At 45.0% G+C, this 19709-nt stretch overlaps 1 protein-coding gene across 1 annotated transcript in view; it reads left to right on the top strand.

Annotated features, from left to right (window-relative positions):
- The first annotated feature begins 210 nt into the window (after nt 1–210).
- CEP41 (centrosomal protein 41) overlaps nt 211–19709 on the top strand; it is a 28180-nt gene continuing 8681 nt past the window's right edge. Inside the window, exons 1-8 of the mRNA XM_075063629.1 lie at nt 211–288; nt 1098–1161; nt 5545–5592; nt 10697–10758; nt 11910–11979; nt 13892–14036; nt 16198–16364; nt 17145–17212. Coding sequence (XP_074919730.1) covers nt 256–288; nt 1098–1161; nt 5545–5592; nt 10697–10758; nt 11910–11979; nt 13892–14036; nt 16198–16364; nt 17145–17212 — 657 coding nt within the window. The 5' untranslated portion in view covers nt 211–255. The remainder of the gene's footprint in view (nt 289–1097; nt 1162–5544; nt 5593–10696; nt 10759–11909; nt 11980–13891; nt 14037–16197; nt 16365–17144; nt 17213–19709) is intronic.

Below are 19709 nucleotides of genomic sequence, written 5' to 3'. Positions count from 1 at the left end.
CGCCCGCCCTGGCGCGCGCCGGCCCGGCTGCACAATGCGCCCGCCGGCGGCGGCGTCCCGCGTTGCCAGGTTACCATTGATGGCTGTCAGCGCGCGCCTGGCCCCGCCTCTCGCCCCCCGTTCAAGGGTGCCCGTGATTGGTTCGGGGCCTGGCTGCCGGCCAATGGGCGGGCGGGTTGTTGGAGGAGGGTGGCTCGAGGCGGAGGGGGCGGTGCTGGGGCGCTGGTGTCACGGCTCAGCTGCCAGTTTGAAAAAATGTCGGGAAGGAGGCGCATCGGGGACCCGGAGGTGAGAGCGCGGAGCGGGGGGGCCCCTGGCAGGAGGCTGTTCGCGGGGCCCGATCCTGAAGGGAGTGAGAAACGAATCGCATGGGGGGGCTGGTCCAAGGGGCAGCGCTGGATGATCGGGGTGGGGTGGGATGGGGGGCCGGGAACAGTCCCTGAGACCCGGGGGCTGGGCCTGGGGTTGGTGCTGGATGATCCTGGGGGGGGGGATGATAAATGAAGCCCCGGGGAGGGCGGGGGCGCTCAGTCGAGGTGGTGCTGGATGATCCCGGGAGAGAGGCTAGAGGTGGAAGCAGGCTCAGGCGGAAATCCCAGGGGTCCCTAGAGGAGCCGGGAGAGGTTTCTGGTGGGGGAGGAAGATGAAAATTGCCAGTAGGAGGGGGGGTGTTGGAGGGTGAATCCCCTAGGAGCCCCTGTGCTGCAGCCTCTTTGCATGGATGAGAGCGAGAAATTCTGTGTTGAGGTTTAAAAATTATACTGTGGGGAGATCCTGAAATGGAAATTGAGAGGTTAAAGGGTTTTCCTTCTTCTACCCCAGAACTAGGGGTTTGGGATGTTTCACTGTCAAATTAGCTTGCCAGCTGACTGAGGTACAGAGGCCATTTAAAATGAGTTCCGGCTTTCTCTGGCTGTAGTTACCTGTAGGGGATGTGGTGGCCCAGCTCTGTGTCCCCCTATACACACTTTTTTCTACAGCTGTTTAGGGCCCTTCTGGAGATACTGGATGAAGCAGTCTCATGAAAGGACTGCAGCACCTGCAGCCAATACATGGCTACATAGTCAAGGCCTGTCTTTTTTTCCCCCCCTAAACAGTGTTTGACCAAAAGAATTCCACAGAATCCTAAATATCAACACATAAAATCTCGCCTTGACACGGGTAAGTGAAAATATCGCCTTGTGTAAGACTCCACTAATCAGATGTCAAACTATACCAGTGTATGATATGTTACACCTCTAACTGCCTGTGCTCAGCCGGCTATTTCAAATTTGCACTGAAATAACTTCAAATCTGTGGTCATATTTGGAGCCTCTCAACTGACTGTCATTGATGTCAGACTCCTGATGTAACAATGCTTAGTAAAATTCATGGGCCTGACTTTTCTGTGTATTCTTCTTATAGAAGCTTTTGTTTAACCCCTGATTTGAAATTAAAGCTAGTGTTTTAAAGGCTGCTGTTAAATTTCCCCCTTTCCATTTCCCAATCCTTTTCCTTGCTAACAGAGAATTATTTTTTGTGCATTTCATGTGACGTGTCTGATGATTTTTTAAATGTCTTAAGTAATGAGGTGTCCGCCACTTTCCCTTGTAAGTTATACCACCATCGAATAGGTGCCTGTTTTCCTGATTATACAACCTAAACTTTTGCTACTTCATTTTCATTCCAGTACAGCTAGTTATGCCTCATTGGACCATCCTAAGTTATTTTCTTGCTTTGTTTTTTCACCATTTGAATAATCTCCTCTATCTTAGCTGTTATTTAATAGTCAAACTCTACCTATTGTTTGATGGTTCTTTAAAACTCTTGAGTTGTCATAACGCTACTGCACATATGTGGGGTCTAGTTCAAACAGGCTTTATTTTGGGAAAGTTCTGTGTAGGGCATGCGTTAGAAGTTGCAGATCGGACTAGATAGATGACAGTCATCCCTTCTAAAGTAAATGCGCAATTGAGGGGTGGGAGGGCAGGTGGGATGAGTTACCATGTGACTGACTATAGAAGTTATGATCATATATAATCTTTAGCTATTTATATCCTCAAATTTCTGTCCAAACACTGATCATCATAACTCTCCCTATGTGGTAGGTGAGCAAATATTTCCATTTTATGTTTGGGGGAAACTGAGGCACAGAGCACTTAAGTCACTTGCCCAAGATGTCACAGTGAATTGGAAGCAGAGCTTGGCCTAAAACCCAGATCTCCTGATTCCTGGCCCTGTGTTTCAGCTTTTCATTTTCCTCTTCATAAGAATATAAAAATGGCCATTCTGGGTCAGACCAATAGTCCATCTAGCCCAGTATCCTGTTTTCTGATAGCGGCAAATGCCAGATGCTTTAAAGAGAATGAACAGAACAGGGCAGTCATGAAGTGATCCATCCCCTGTTATCCAGTCCCAGCATCTGGCATTCAGAGGCTTAGTGTCTCCCAGAACATGGGTTTGCATCCCTGACGATCTTGGCTAATAGCCATTGATGGAACTGTCCTCCTTCTCTGGATTCTTAAGAATCTAACCTTGGTCCTTTTATCCTTTCCTATTATGAAATGTTATTGGATGCTGCTTCTAGGGCAGATACTCCCAAATGCATCTCCCTCAAATAAATGTATGGAGATATGCCTATCTCATAGATCTGGAAGGGACCCTGAAAGATCATTGAGTCCAGCCCCTTGCCTTCACCAGCAGGACCAAGTACTGATTTTTGCCCCAGATCCTTAAGTGGTCCCCTCAAGGACTGAACTCACAACCCTGGGTTTAGCAGGCCAATGCACAAACCACTGACCTGTGCTACAAATTATTAAATTATCACAATGTAAGAAACAAAACAGAAGGCAGGTAAAGAATGAACTAAATTCTAGGCTAAGGGGTTGGGTCTTCAATTTCTTCAGATTTTCCTGTGTTAAAAGGACCCAAATTTCATACAGTCACTTCTTGACCACACAATATTTCCAGTTAACAAATGCATCAAAGCCTGAACTCTTTGACTTGGGTATGAGTGTCCTTTTTATCGACCTTTTCATCCCATCTCAGACCTTGTCTTGGGAGCAAATCTAAAAATCTAACCTCATCTCCCAATTCTTTTCCTCCACCACCTCATCTCTATTGTCTCAAATCGCACATCAGAACCTCCCAGAGACTTCCAGAATTAGGGCTTGTCTACATTGGCACTTTACAGCGCTGCAACTTTCTCGCTTAGGAGTGTGAAAAAACACCCCCCTGAGGTGCAGCAAGTTTCAGCACTGTAGACAGTGCACCAGTGCTGGGAGGTATGCCCCTCGTGGAGGTGGGGGTTTTTTAAGAGTGCTGCGAGAGATCTACGTGACTACGCAAGCCATGTTAAAGCGCTGCCTGACAGCGCTTTAACGTTGCCAGTGCAAACTAGCCCTTAGTCTTCTTCTTGAGCCTCTTTTCACCTAAATCCCTATTTGTATCTTAATTGCTTTCTTATCTTAACTGTTGCAAATGCTCTGTTAATAGTCTTCCTTTCACTCTTCTAAGGGATCTAGAATGCAGCAGCCAAGTTACGCTGGAAACAGAACTATATGACTTAATCTTCAGTTGCTCCCTGTCCATCTCAGGATATGTCTACACTAGAAATGCTAAGTGCTTCTGTAGCACTGTAGTATAGATGCTCTCTACTGCAAAGGAAGGGGTTCTTCTGTTGCTGTGGTAAATCCACCTCTCTGAGAGGCAGTAGCTAGGTTGATGGACGAATTCTTCCATTGACCTAGCAATTCCTACTCCATGGCGTTGTTTGGCTTAATTACATTGCACAGGGCATGAAATTTTTCACAGGCCTGAGCAATGTAGTTAAGTCAACCTAACTTTGTAGTGTAGACCAGCTCCCTATGGCTCTTTCTACACTACAGATGCTACAGTGGTACAGCTATGGCACCGTAGTATAGACACTTTTGCTATGGTGACAGAAACAGTTTTCCATTGCTATAGTTCAGGGGTAGGCAACCTATGGCACACGTGCCGAAGGCAGCACTTGAGCTGATTTTCAGTGGCAGTCACGCTGCCTGGGTCCTGGCCACCGGTCCAGGGGGCTCTGCATTTTAATTTAATGTTAAATGAAGCTTCTTAAACATTTTAAAAACTTTATTTACTTTACATACAACAATAGTTTCGTTACATATTATAGACTTATAAAAAGAGATCTTCTAAAAATATTACAATATATTACTGGCACGCGAAACCTTAAATTAGGATGAATAAATGAAGACGCAGCACAGCACTGCTGAAAGGTTGCCGACCCCTGCTATAGTTAATCCACCCCCTCAAGAGGCAGTTACTCTCTTCCATTGACCTAGTGGTGCCTACACTCTGGCTTAGGTCAACTTAACTTGGTCTGTCGGGAGTGTGAATTTTTCACACCCCAAGCAATGTACCTGGTTCGACCTACGTTTCAGGTGGAGACCAGGCCGCTGAATGAAATTAAAAAATATTCTGGTGGAGATCAGCCTTTTTTCCATCTGACATAGTATAAACTGTGACTGTATCCGAGGAGCTCCAGACATTTAAGAATTGATTATAAACTATGTAGGTTGTGGTTGTGCTTAACACACCTTGAATAATGAAAGACAGAGTTCCTGCCCAGGAAACCTTAGATTCTGAATTGAGATGTGAAACGTCTAAGCTTCAACCCCTCTGTGAGGTAGAGGTAAGTAGTATTGGGGAAAATTCTGATTCATTGATTGGTGTAAATCAGGAGTAACTCTGGAAGTCGAGAGTACTCTGCATTTACACTGGGATAACAGAGCAGACTCTTCCCCAGTAATATTTACCCTTCTGTCGCAGAGTAATGAGAGAGAAAACAGCTTAGAAATAGGAGTCAGAGCCGGGAATAGAACCTCAAAATTGTGACTCCCAGTCCCCTCCTCTGATCACATGGTAGATGTCCCAAATAACATCCTTTGTAAAGATCACTTTTCCATTCTGCAAAGCATTGCCAAAACCACATGTGCTTTTAATAGGCAGGGGAATTCTGGGTGGAACCAGTAGGCTGCAGACAAGCCCTATCAGCGCTTTTAAACGTGCTGCTGTTTTGGTTGGCAGACTCTCCATGCTTTTGTATCACTTGACTGCAAATTCTGCTAATAAATTAAGTGGAATGCTCACTGGCTTCCTGCATAGCAGTTAAACACATACTTTAAAAATAAGGTTGTGCAAAACAATTTGCTAGCCACTGATCCTCCCAAAGGCCACCTCCTCCCAAGTATTTACAGGCTTGGACCTGCTGAGCACTGCCCATTCCATGGATGCTTGCCTGAGTCAGTTCAGCCTGTTCTCTGTCTGATCTGGCTGTTCAGCTAGACCCCTCATCATGAGAGATGGCTATTAAGAGGCGAAACTCCTTCCTTGTTTCTTTTTGGTATTGGGTGGGCTTATCATGGTAAGGGAGGTGCTGGTGCAAGCGTTGCTTCTCCCAGAGTTGCTAGGCTGCTAGAATCCAGTCTTTTCCCTTTGTAAGTGTTTAAGCATTCATGTTATGAAAACTCGTATTATAAAAACAATCTGTTACAAAGTGCTTGTTCTCTGTTGTAGGAAACAGCCTGACCAAATACATTGAGAAATTGGAAGAGATCAAGAGAAGTGAGTAACGTATGGGGAGTGGAGGTTAACTCAAGGGGTTTGTTGAAAGGTGCACAGTGAATCCTGGCCCCCTCGTTTTGGAAGCGAGTGGTGTAATCTGCTCTTAGGACCTGTGCCCAAATCCCATTAACTATAAATAGGTGCTGTGAGCATTCAGAGGGTGTGGTGCAGAGGTAGTGTACCATAATCTCTTTTAGATATCTACCCTGTTTCTGCATCAAGCAATGAGATCACCAAAATCCTTTACAGTTAGGCTTTTAAATAAAGCACCAGACCAGAGAGTTCTGGGAGCTCATCCAGAAACAGTAAGTTGCCTGGTGCACGTCTTATTACTGAGGACAAATGAGGATAGATTGTGGGAGGGCAGGACCAAGTACAAAGAAATCCAAAGATGAAAAAGACCAGTTCAGGACTGGCTTGGTGATGAGGGATCTTGGTAGTCCAATACTGTTCTTGTGGTGCTGTAGAAAGCTTTACTGCGTTCTGTTCGAATTCGTGTTATATCGGGTCACGTTCTGTCAGGGTAGAGGTGTAATTCCTTCTCTCTTCTTCTTCTCCTGCACTTGCTTCTCTGGATTATCTGTACACCACGGCCACTAGAAGGTGACATCACACACACTTGGACAGGTCTGCCAATGACCTCTCTGGTAAAGGCAGTGTTAGGGATGGTAGACAAACTGTTCTCCAGGAGTGGTAAGATGCAATTTGTATTAACCGTAGTCAACCTAAGCCGATTGTAAATGGCACAACTAAAAGACTTTCCTCTACAGGAACTATCGATAATATCTTTAGAGTTAAATGGCTTTTGTTTCTACTTCAGCTGGTTGTGTGCTTGAACTTGAGGCCTTGTTTCTGATCTAGTTAGACTTTTAACAGGACACTTCGTTAAAATGTAAATGAGCCATGTTCATCCCTGTGTAATCCCACTGAAGTCAGTGGTGTTATTATGGGATGAATTTGCCACAGCATATCTTAACTCTTTAGATTTTGAAGCTGATGAAACACTAACTACTCCTCACCACTTAGTATCTCTCTGTTGCATTTCACTCAGTTTTGCTAGTGAAACTAGACTAGTCACTGTCACTTTCTATTTCTAGTCAGTTTTGCTTTCTTGTTCTCAATCTCCAGCACTGCTATTAATGCATGGGAAGGCAGGAAAATTATTTAAATCTAAATAACCCTGCTTTTATTGAGAGGTGAAGAAAAAAGTCACAAAACACTCAGGTCATTAGGATTTTGTATGCCCATTGTCAGAGTTTTTTAAAACTATTTTATGCTGTTCCTTTAACATCATAAAGTTAAAATTACAAGGGAGATCACATATCTGAAATACAAACGTGTTTGTAGCTGAGTTGGTAAAAAAATGTTCTTTCACTTTTTGCTCCCTCTTCTTTGTTTCTGGTTGTGAATCTCTTGGTAAAATGAAAAGGAAAATTATCTTGTTTCACGATATTCTTTGTTGATCAATTGACTAAGATTTCAGTATGTAAAAAGCAGTGGCAATCCAGTGGTATCTTTACCACAAATCTTGTTCTGTTGCTGTCTTCAGTTTTAAACTGTGCTGTGAATCTAATTTCCTTTTGTGCTGAAGGCTTCTTGTTTAAATCCCAATTCTAGAGTATTGTAGAGGTTTTCTTATAACATTTCTGCTGAATGGGCATCTTGTGTTCTTGGGCAATTTAGAAACTTTTTCCCCTTGATTTCTCATGGATAGATGACACCAGTTGGACACAACATCAGATGCCTAGTACAGTCAATTCTCTGTCTCTTGTGTAACTTGAGAGAGTCAGACTCAATACTATAAACCTGCTGGAAAATCAAAACTGATAAGATAGCTGAAACTCTGATTTTAGTCCTTTGAAGCGGAGACTTGAGAGAAGCTGCTGCAAGATCTGATCCATTCTTAAATATATATTGCTTCACTCATTGCTGAAGCCCAGGGAAACAGGGCTTTGTAAATCTTCAGCAAGACAGTTACAGTTTAATACCAGGTCCTTGATTCATGATGTCAGAAAATCCAAATGGATCTTCCGAGTCAGAGCCAGGTACGTAATGTTGATATTACAATGTGAAGCAGCATTTTCCTGTTTTCCAGCATTGCTGTTCAGTGTAAGTCCCCAACAAAATATTTGATATGATTTGCTCCAATTCAGATACAGATTTGGTAAAAGTGATAGTCCTCTGAGCTCATACTAACTGCTAGGGGGTAGAACTAAGTCATAAAGATTTGTGACAGCTGTTTTTTTTGTAAACAAATCTGGTTTGAAGAAGATTAAACACCATCCAGTAGTTGCAATGTTTAATTATTAGTCAGTAGGATACAAAAAATAAGGATCCGTTGACTTTTATATATGTCTTCAAAACCTTTTTTCTTAAACTATAATTGGGCTTTATCTTCACTTCTTTCATCCAGACACTGAACTGAGGGAGGGGTTATCTCAGAGCCATGGCTGGGGATCTCAGCCTTGGGAGACAAATGTCATTGGCTTTAGGGGGTGTTGAGTTTTGTTGCATCAGGCAAGAGAAGCAAGCTGTTCAGAAAAAAGATGTTTCTATTACTCGTGAATCATATTGGTGTTTAGGACACTGTCTAATAAGAATAGAGGTGTAGGAGGTGGCTTAATGGTCTAAGCATAAGGCTTGAAACATCTAGTCTCTCCGGAACCACAGTGGTCATCCCAGTCTTTCATATGTCCAAGCAGGGTGACCAGATCTCCCCATTTTATAGGGACAGTCTGGATTTTTGGGTCTTTTTCTTATATAGGCTCCTATTACCCTCCACCCCCTTCCCGATTTTTCACACTTGCTGTCTGGTCACCCTATGTCCAAGGCAGCTCATTTCACAGGATTCAGCTTTATGGTGTAGATCTTTCATATGAAACTTTATAACCAAGATTTCGAAGGCATGTTAATGGATCCCATGGTCACCTTTGTAAGAGGGTTTCAAGGTTTTACACCTGTATTTTTTTTTCTGCTCTACTTTGGCACAGACCGATATGGGACACTTAGCAGCTAGTAATTACTCTCCATGTTTTAACAGATCCTGTGTAGGGCAGGATGCTGAATTTGTGGACACTTCCTGCTCTAGAGTAGTGGAAATAGCTCAGCCAAGTCTCCCCCAGGAAGTGTGTGTTTGAGAGTAAGCAAGTAGCAAGAATAGAGAATGTTTCAAATTGTGTGTGCAAAAGCTGGTGGGGATGTACATGGGGTCTGTTTTATGTAGGGTGACCAGATGCCCCGATTTTATAGGGACAGTCCCAATTTTGGGTCTTTTTCTTATATAGGCTGCTATTATCCCCCACCCCCATCCCCATTTTTCATATTTGCTGACTGGTCACCCTAGTTTTATGTGGCCTTCAGACTGAAAGGTGCCCTGGAGACTGAAGTTTTCTTAGCCACAGGGCAGTGATAGACACTGGCAATCCAGGACTTCTCCGCACTCCCACTCCATGTGTAGCCAGGACCAATGGATTGTGAGGGGAGTTCAGTCTCCATGGCCACTTAGTCTTCTCAACCAAGAGGAGGCCAGCAAGAGAGCTGACTAGTACTAATTCTGTTAGTGATCTTGTGGTGTCTGCTGGGATCTGGATTGAGACCCAGCAAACTCCTTCACATAAACCATGGAATAGTCCACAGATGGTAGCAATTTTAAGTCCCTAGCAGCCTGGATTTGATAAAGGATCTGCATGCCATTATCAGTCCCCAGCTAGAGTGAGATTTCTGGGACATGTTCTTAAAATGAGTAACATTCTTCTGATGATCATTCCCTGAGCTGTGGTGTAGTAAAGGAATGGAGGAATGATTGGACCTATTTTGGTTCTCTTAAAGGGCTACAGCACATAGAATATGGAGGAGGGAAAGAAACATGGGTTTTGAGTGTTTAAAAAGTTGTGCACACAATCTTTTGTAACAGTTGCAGATCCTAGAGAAGGTTAAGCCTTATTAGGACATCTAGTGCATCCCCCCTGCCAGTGCAAGGTTGTTCCATACTGGACAATCTCCAGTGCTCTGTCCTGTCTAGCTGTAAATGCCCCCAAGGAATGAGGCTTCTACAGCTTCACTTGGGAGACTTTCACATCCTAACAGATTCACATCAAGAAGTTCTTCCTGATATTCATCTTACATTTTCCTTTCTTACCTTTACTCCGCTACTTCTCTTGTATTGCACTAAATAATTCCTTCACTCCTTTGTGTGGAGGCTTCTCTGTCCACTATTACATTGCCCCTCTTAGCCATCTCTTAGCCAGATGATCTATATTTAGCTTTGTTAATCTTTCTTCCTAAGTCAATCCCTCTGATCACTTTTGTTCCTGTTTGAGAGCCTTCCTAGTCCTTTCGTACAATTAGTCCAATATAATTCTGGTAACAAGGGTTCCAACCCTGAATGCGGTATCCACATCAGAACTGTATAATGTTCACTTGTCTGTACTCTAGTGCCTTGCGAGTATCGCACTCCTCTGTAAATAGTCATACTGACATAACCAATGAGGTCCCGGATTTTACTTTTATTTAAAATAAAGTGGGAAGACCGAAGCATTTTCACCAATCAATTATAGTATGCAAATTATTATTGTACACAGCAGTTTCTTAAACTTAGACCCATTCCCTGGCTCAGAATGCTTATGATCTAACTCTTCTGTAAACAATACATGGGATAAAAATTTAGGTCATAGGGACGTTGTTTGTAGCTTAAGACGCTTTGCAGCAGCAATGGGTTTGAAACCGAACAGCAGGGGAGATTAGCACACTGCAGATAATGGGAGACTTGTGGGGAAGGAGTCTGACTGGCACAGTGTCCTTTCTTGTCATACCTGCCATAGGAATGATGAATTTGTGAACTCTTCCTACTCTGGGGTAGTGGAAACCTCCCTCAAGAAATGTGCGTTTAGTTAGAGTAGGCAGGACAGGATCTGTCCTAGGTCTAAATTCTTTTGGACCTTCAGGTTTGTTCTGACCTTCCCATCAGTTACAGCAGCCTGTGTCACCCAGAAATTCTAGTCTTTTTATAGATTGGGTTGTGTGATGATGGCTCTCACTAATTCTCATCATTTTGATGCTGTGGATGGATGTGGGAAAATACAGACTTACTCTCTTTGTGTTAAAGATTACAGATACAAAAAAGATGAGCTATTCAAGAGGCTGAAAGTGACAACTTTTGCCCAGCTGGTATGTATGACTGTTTTCCAGCTGACTTCTGAAAACTGCCTGCTTGTGATTAGGTTCTTGTTAGCACCACTCTAATATTGTTTCCAGTGTTATTTTTGTTGCGCTTGAAGCTTTTTCTGGAGAGCAGGCTCTTGCCATTATTCCCCTCTACACACTTGTTCTTTATATAAAGTAAATCACTTAAGCCATAACTTTTAGAGGTGCTGAGCACCCTTCGCTGCAACTGAAGTCAGTGGAACCTCCGAGTTGTCAGTACTTATATGGAGCTTCCGAATTAGTGAATGCTGTAGAACACTCAGTTCTGCCCATCTGTAGAATGGGTTTGTGATAATAATACTCTCTTCATAAGGTGCTTAGAGATTCCCTAGTGAATGGGTCTGTATAAAATGTCACTTGAATGTGATCTGATAGTGGTTTAAACAAAGCAGTCACCACGTGGCATCATAACTCTAAAAGGCTGGAGGGTTGTTATGTTTAGAGGTTTTTGTGTGTTTCTTTGTGAAAAAATGCAACATACCAATGAAGAAAAATTTTAAAAAATGAAACAAAGAATGATCAGAACCTGCAGAAGCCAGAGAGCATGGGCCAAGGTAACTAGTAAAAACCTGAAAGGGAAGATTCCTTCCCCTCCCCTTCCTAAAGTAGAACATAAATTTGCTTTGGTAGAGGTCCCCTCCTTCAGCCATTATATATGATTAGTTCCACTGCCTTCAATAGGATTACATGTATGAGTAAGGCTTGTAAGGTTGGCCCCTAATTTATGAATGCATTATATTGTATTAAATAAGGCATCTTGCACGGTTGCAGATTAATGCTGTTACTCTTTCGCTAAGCTAGTGAGGGCTCTGCAATGTGTAGATCACAACTTAGAGGTAACGTTCTCTAAATGTCAGAACGTGCTATAATCTTTAAGGGATACTTCTATGGGCTATCGGGGGGTCTCTTCATTCTAAAGCCAAGTGGCTTTTTGTTTTAATTAAGATGTGAGACTTCTGTGTGACATAGGGGCATGGAGTCACATTCGAGACCTTGTGCCGACGGAGGGGATGTCCTCACTCCCTGTGTTCTGATGCACAGAATGCTCGGATTCTTTGAAAAGCCAGAGCTGCTGCCCCCGCTCCAACAATCAGGTTTATTATTGTTTCCTACAGGTCATCCAAGTTGCTTCTCTATCTGATGAAACATTAGAAGTGTCACCGAAGGAGATCCAAAAGCTGGAAGGTACTGTAATGATATTTACTGCAGGGATGATGAGACATGCTGGATCCCAGCAAACTCACTTGACAACTTGTTGAATTTTGTCTAATTGGAGAGAGAAACAGTTCAGTTTTTAGTCTGCAGCCGTTTTGCCTTGGGCTATGAGCTCAGTAAGCTAAGCAGGTTTGGATCTGCTCAGTTCTTGGATGGGAAACTTCCCACTATGGCACCCTTGAGAGTAGTGTTGATGGCCCCAGTACATGGCCCTTTTATTACTGAAGCAGATATTGCTTTTTGGATAATACTTAGAACTGAGGTCCTGAACCATTAATGAGCACATGGCCTCTTTTAGAAAGATTAGGGTGCTGGCGCTACTATTGTGATCATAATTCTCTGGTACAGAATGTGTTTGGCTGATTTCTCTGGTAGTTTCTATTGGATTCGTGCGTCTTTACACCCTTCCTTTCAAGCTTCCTTTAAAAAAAAACAACAGAGCACCTACCCAACCCGCTGTTCTCTGGTCTAGAGTTGCAGCTTGCCATAGGGGGCAACACTTCAGTAGTGGGAGAAGGATCTTTATATCTACAGTAACTCCTTGCTTAACGTTGTAGTTATGTTCCTGTAAAATGCGACTTTAAGCAAAACCATGTTAAGCGAATCCAATTTCCCCATAAGAATTCATGTAAATAGGGGTAGTTAGATTCCAGGGAAATTTTTTTTCACCAGACAAAAAACTATATATTATATTGATATACACGCAGTATATGTTTTAAACAAACAATTTAATACTGTTCACAGCTATGATGATTGTGAAGCTTGGTCGAGGTGGTGAAGTTAGAGGGTGGAAGACGGTGGGATATTTCCCAGGGAATGCCTTGCTGCTAAATGATGGACTAGCACTCAGCTGAGCCCTCAAGGGTTAACTCGTTAATGTAACCTCTCACACTCTACAAGGCAGCAGGAATGGAGGGGAGGGGAGACAGCATAGCAGACAGAGACAGACAGATGTACACTGCCCCTTTAAGTAAGCTGACCTACTCTTAAGTGCATTGTCTTTTTAAGTGGATCAGGAAGTTGAGACAGCAGCTGCTGCACCAAGCTCTCTCTGTCTCTCTCCCTCTGTGTCCCCACGCTGCTCTATATCGAGAAGGGGTAAGTGGGGTGCAGGAGCAGGGGGAATGGGGACACCCTGACATTAGCCCTCTCCTTCCCCCCCATAGCAAGCAGGAGGCTCTGGGGAGCAGCTCCAAGGCAGAGGGCAGGAGCAGCACATGGCAGTGGAGGGAGGGACAGCTGCAACTGCTAGCCTGCTGGGCAGCTGCTGCACAGGTAACTTAGGAGAGTGGGGAGCTGATGGCGGGGCTGCCGGTCAACCCTGGTTCCAAGCCCGCACCAGCTAGCTCCAACGGGTTGCTCTTCCTGCAAGCAGTGGACAAAGCAGGAGGCTGCCAAACGACATTAGAAGGGAGCATTGGGCAACATTAAACGAGCATGTTCCCTAATAGATCAGCATCGTAACATTGAAACAACTTTAAATGGGACAACTTTAAGTGAGGCGTTACTGTACTAGGAATGGGCCTGACTTGTAAAATCCAGGCCTAGATGCGAAATTCTCCCAGTGTTCTGAGATATCTGGCTCCTGGTTTTGATTTGGCCCGTTGCAGAGTTGGCGTACTAACTGTTAAATTTAAACACAGGTCCAAACTTCTCCCAAGTTCAGCCATGCTGAGATCTGGGGTTTGGTTGAGGACCAGTGCTTAGATTTTGTTTGTTTGTTTTTAATGACTCTTCGGGATCCTCTGAGAGAGCATCGTGTCTTAAATATAAGGGAGTAATAACAAGCACCAAATCCTGCAGCATACATGTTTCTGTGAATAGAATTTAGTCTTTCATCCACAAGCAACTTACTTTTCCATTACCTTTTTGCCCTTTTTAGATGGTGATACTGTTATTTCAGAGACTGACGCTGAGTTCACAGCTGGGACTAACGGGAAAGGAAGCCCCACGGAGAAGCCAGCCAGTCCAGCCCTGTTCATAAACAACACGGGAGCAGGGGAATCGTATCGGTCTACTCTGCAGAGGTACCTGACAGCAATGCACAAAGAATGGCTTTCCTCCCCCACCCACTATATTACTCCTGTTGCCCCACCAACTGTGGTACACTTCACCTGTCCCTTCCAAATGTCTTGTACAAGAAGTCTCAATCTTTCTAGTACTGTAGATGGCTGTTTTCATGAACCTGTTATCAATTAACAGCTAATCCAAGCGAGATCTCAAGTGACTCGGGCACCGTCTTTTGTCAGAAGCATTTGTTTGCAATAATTCATTGTTGCACTTCTAGTCATTGCAGAATGTCCCCAGTAGCATATTAGGTTTGGAGTTAGAAATCTGCAGTTCTGGTCTCCCATGTTTAAGAAAGATGAATTCAAACTGGAACAGGTTCAGAGACGGGCTACTGGGATGATCCGAGGAATGGAAAACCTGTCTATGAAAGGAGGACCAAAGAAGCTTTGGCTTGTTTAGCCTACCAAAAGAAGGCTGAGGGGAGATAATGATTGCTGTCCAAACTAATATTAGAGGATAAAATCGAGGAGGGAGAGGAATTATTATTTAAGCTTCAGTACGCAAATGTGACACAAGACAAATGGATATAAACTGGACACTAGGAGTTAGACTGAAATTAGATTGAAGGTTTCTAACCATTAGAGGAATGAAGTTCTGAAGCGCCTTCCAAGGGGAGTAGTGGGAGCAAAAGAATGTATCTGGCTTTAAGACTAAGCTGATAAGTTATGGAGGGGATGCTATGATGGCTAGCCTACTTTGGCAATTAATTGATCTTTGACATTAGCAGGTAAATATGCCCAGTGGTCTGTGATGGGATGTTAGATGGGTGGGATCTGAGTTACTACAGAGAATTCTTTCCTGGTGCTGGCTGGTAAGTCTTGCCCACATGCTCAGGGGTTTAGCTGTTTGCCATATTTGGGGCCGGGGAAAGAATTTCTCCTCCAGGGCAGATTGGCAGAGCCCTGGAGGTTTTTCACCTTCCTCTGTAGCGTGGGGCATGGGTCACTTGCTGGAGGATTCTCTGCACCTTGAAGTCTTTAAACCACGATTTGAGGACTTCAGTTACTCAGACATAGGTTAGGGGTTTGATTATAGGAATGGGTGGGTGAGATTCTGTGGCCTGCATTGTGCAGGAGGTCAAACTAGATGATCATAATGGTCCCTTCTGACCTTAAATCTATGAGTCTATAATGCCACAGGCTTGGGATTGCAGTGGGAGGCAGAGCTTTTCAGGTTTGAATTCTGGTCTTAATGGTAGTGACTGGAAGCTGTTACCATCTGGCAGCTGTCCAGTGACTGACCTGAAATGAGATTGTGTGACTCAGTCCAAATCCTGCTGTTCAAGAATCTGCATCACAAACTGTCACCACCAAACTGAAACGAATGTGTCCTTGTTGATGGTCTTAATGGAAGTGCTAGTGATTGGACCATGAAAATTGAGCTCTTTTCTTTTCTAGATGTGGTCCCTTCCAGGTCTGAGGCATATTAGAAAGAAGTTGGGGGTGAATCTTGTACCACCACTACCCATAGCTTGTCTGGCTTAATGGAGGATTTGATCTCAAAGGCTGTCAGTCTGGTACCTTCTGTATCTTGGTTATCAATCAACTTACCTTGAATAGGACCCAGTGATATGATCGCCATGTAGATCTTCACTCTCGAGCATCTCATCTCCATCTTAGTGATGGCATGCACAATCTCTGCAGAGTGCTGCTTGCAGAGAATAGGCAAATCATTTACTGTGAATGGACTACCAAAATCTCCATTTTGGTAACCTACTGAAGTACTAGAACTTTTAACCAGTTTCCCCTTAGCCAATGATGCAGCACAGTCTTTCAGAAAACCTTCTGTGAAAGGGGCCTTGCTGTGTTTCAGAAGTACTGAGTATTCCCAGGCCAGACACTGGATCTGTGGAGTGCAGAACCTCTGAAAATAAATATCCTAGATTTTAAGACGAAATCGTAAGGAAAATTGGAAAATCTGATCTCTACCTGTTCACTTGACTCCGTAAGTTTATTAATGCATTTTGAAGAAAGGTAGCAATATCCTTTTCAATAGTCTTATGTGGTAACTTGTCATGTTAGACAGGAAACTGAAAATTATCCTGATCTTAATACAGAGGAACAGAAGTGCTTCGAGAAGGAGATCTTGCATCATAATCTGCTTTCTTTCCTTTTGTAGTGTGATCAGTGGTGTCGGTGAGCTAGACATAGACAAAAGGCTGCGGAAGAAACCTGATGCTAATGCTAAAGATACTAACGCTAAAGACAAACCTTACCCCGACTGCCCGTTCTTGCTGCTTGACGTACGAGATCGAGATGCATATGACCAATGTCATATCGTTGGAGGTAAGGGAGGGGAACACTGCAGGATTCTCTGAACCTTGATCAGTGTCAGTTGCTTGCATAATACGTTGAACATGTCTTGCCCCAAAGACAAGCCCCACTGAATGCAGCAGAAGCAATGTTATTTCAATCTGTATTCTGGTGAATCCCGTGCACAGCCCTGCCTGGGTAACTGGTATCGCGAGTACAAACTGCATAGGCAAGGGAGAGTGAAGAGTGGCTGCCAATTGATCCATACTCAGAAACATGCAGCCTTGTGTCCCTTGACAGCTGAGCCCAGCCCTGACATTGTCCTTTCCCAGCTGATGGTGAGGTGGGCCTGTGGAGTGTGAGCTCCAATCTGTTGAGATCCAAGATCGGGATGCAATAATTGTGCCTTGCAATCCCTGCCTGGCTCTAGGTTTTCACATATTGACATAGCCTGTCCCTGCAAAATGAAAATCGAGACAAGTTCAATGTCTATGAAAAGAAAACGAAATAAACCAACATAAGCAGGAAAGGAAACTGACGGGGTGGGATATGAGGGGGGGATGATGGATGGACTCAGCTTGAGAGACCCCAAAGACATTGTCTCCACTATTTCTTCCAAGCAGCCACTCTTACCTCCTCTCCTCCTCCCTCCCCAAAGCATCTGGGCAGAAGGAGGGAGGAGCGGAGCTGAAATTAACCCTTTCTTCACTGCGAACCAGGCCTCTGTACTCTGACAGGTCCTAATCAGGTCACTTCATCTAGGCTGTTTGGTAGGTGTTCATTCCCTAACCCCTTTTTCTCTTGTATCTGCAGCTCACTCCTACCCTATCGCAACGCTGTCTAGAACCATGAACCCTTATACGAATAGCATTCTGGAATACGTATCCTTTTTAAAGTGTGGGTGCTCTGGAGTGTCAGTGTTTTGGCAAAGGAACTCCATGACTTCTGCATTGCCTGAACACAGAGCCAACTCCTGCTCCCAGTGCATTCAATGGGAGTTTATCCGGAACTTCAAGGGGGGCACGATGGGGTCCTCCCATGCTGATGGTGATATTCCTGATGTTAGGGGTCTGTGTTACAGCTGTAAGATGCAGGTGCAAAGCGCTTGTCGTTTGCAAAGCCCATTGACTGCAGTGGGAGCTGTGTGCGCACTGCTGCTCTCAGGATTAGACCATTTTGTGCTGATGTGTGGGCTAAGATTTGAACAGTTTGGACGGCTACTTTCTGCTGGTGTTGAGGTGATGCACGCTTTGGCTGAGACATTAAACGGATCTGCATTGCCTTTCCCATGGCAGGGGTCAGCCTTTCTCTGGAGAGTTTAGGATTAAGTGGGCACTATCCCAGTCTGTTGACTTCCATGCACACAGGGGGAAGGGATGGCTGTGTGTAGACCTCACTCCTTACTGCCAACTTCTGTGTTTCTGCATTAACCGCAGAAGGGTGGTGGCACAAGTCAGATTGGCAGGTACCTTGAGGATTTTCCTCTTCCTCTGCAGCATGGGGTATGGGCCAGTTGCTAGGATCATCTGGATATCTCTCACTGAATCCATTCCCTGCTATTGCAAGGACCTTGGGCACTGGTGCACCTCGGTACCTCCTGTTCGCTGCCTGTGGCACACAGTGGTTTAGTCTCCTGAGGGCTGTAATGCTTGGGTCTAACTCTGGTTGTTGGTCTGAATGTGGCAGAGGCTGGATGGCATCGATGGCCTGTGATATACAGGAGATCAGACTGGGTGATCTGTTGGTCCCTTCTGGCCTTAAATTCTGTGGGCTTGTTTACACTTGAAATGCTACAGTTTAGACCAGGGATCTCAAACTCAAATGACCACAAGGGCCATATGAGGACTAGTACATTGGCTCGAGGGCCGCATCACTAACACACACACCCCTGCTGCCCCCAGCCCCGCCCCACTCCACCCCTTCCATGAGGCCCCACCCCCATTCCAACCCCTTCCTCAAAGTCTCCACCCCAACTCCACCCTCTCCCTGCCCCTATTCCCACCTCTTCCCCAAGTTCCCACCCTGCTCCGCCTCCTCCCCTGAATGTGCAGCTCCCAGCTCCTCCCGTCTCCCCCCTGGAAAGCGTTTGGTGATGGGAAGCACCTGGAGGTAGGCAGAGGAGCCAGGACACAGCGTGGTGGAGGGGGGAGAGTGCCAGGTGAGGGGAGCTTTGCAGCTGCAGGAAATAACTCAAGGGGGATGAGGGGGGGCGCGGGGAGCTTGGTGGGCCACAGCAAATAACTCTGCGGGACGTGTTTGAGACCCCTGGTGTAGATGCTACCTACGCAGATGGGAGGGGTTCTCCCACTGGCATAGGTAATCAGGCTCCCCAAGAGGCTGTCTTAACTACGTTACCCAGGGATGTGGATTTTTCACACCCCGAGCGGTGTAACTTTTTAGTGTAGACCAGGCCTATGACTCTAGGATTACTCTCGGCTTGATCCCCAGCATGTGAAAGTGATTTTTGCCTTTCCTTGACTAAGAGTCCCATCCACTTGCAAAACTAGACTCAGTGGGGGTGGGGGAAGCATTCTAGCTTGGTAATATGCAGCTAGTTGAGACTTCGAGCCCAAACCTTTTGGCTGCCTTCAAATCATAGATTAGTATTGGAAGACTCAAAGGAGGACCAACCCTAACTAAATCATCCCAGCCAGGGCTGTCAATCTGGGCCTTAAAAACCTCTAAGGATGGAGATTCCACCACCTCCCTAGGTAACCCATTCCAGTGCTTCACCACCCTCCTAGTGAAGTAGTGTTTCCTAATATCCAACCAAGACCTCCCCCACTGCAACCTGAGAACACTTCTCCTTGTTCTGTCATCTGCCACCACTGAGAACAGCCAAGCTCCATCCTCTTTGGAATCCCCCTTCAGGTTGTTGAAGGCTGCTATCAAATCCCCTCTCACTCTTCTCTTTTGCAGACTCAACAAGCCCAGTTCCTTTAGCCTCTCCTTGTAAGTCATGTGCCACAGACCCCTAATCATTTTCGTTGCCCTCCGCTGGACTCTCCCCAATCCCTTCTGTAGTGGAGGGACCAAAACCGAACACAGTACTCCAGATGTGGCCTTAGGAGTGCCAAACAGAGGGGAATAATCATTCTTCTTCGAGAGATGTCTCTGTGGGTGCTCTACTCTAGGTGTCAGTGCGCCTCTGCGCCTTTGCTCGGAGATTTTTTGCAGCAGTACTCGTAGCGGCCACGCATGCTTAGAACCTGTCACTCACTCTGAGTATGTCACTAGTGAGCATCCGCGGCCGGTACCCTCAGTTCCTTCTCTACCGCCTCCGGCTTGAGACGGAGCTCAGCAGACTCCTTCAGATTTCTTTTCCCATCTCAAAATACCTAGAGTTAGACAGTTTTTTTCCTGTTAGTTAGTTGTTAG

This window comes from Chelonoidis abingdonii, chromosome 1 (genome assembly GCF_003597395.2).
Source record: "Chelonoidis abingdonii isolate Lonesome George chromosome 1, CheloAbing_2.0, whole genome shotgun sequence".
Taxonomy (NCBI): Eukaryota; Metazoa; Chordata; order Testudines; family Testudinidae; genus Chelonoidis; species Chelonoidis abingdonii.
This window is presented reverse-complemented; position numbering and strand designations above follow the sequence as displayed.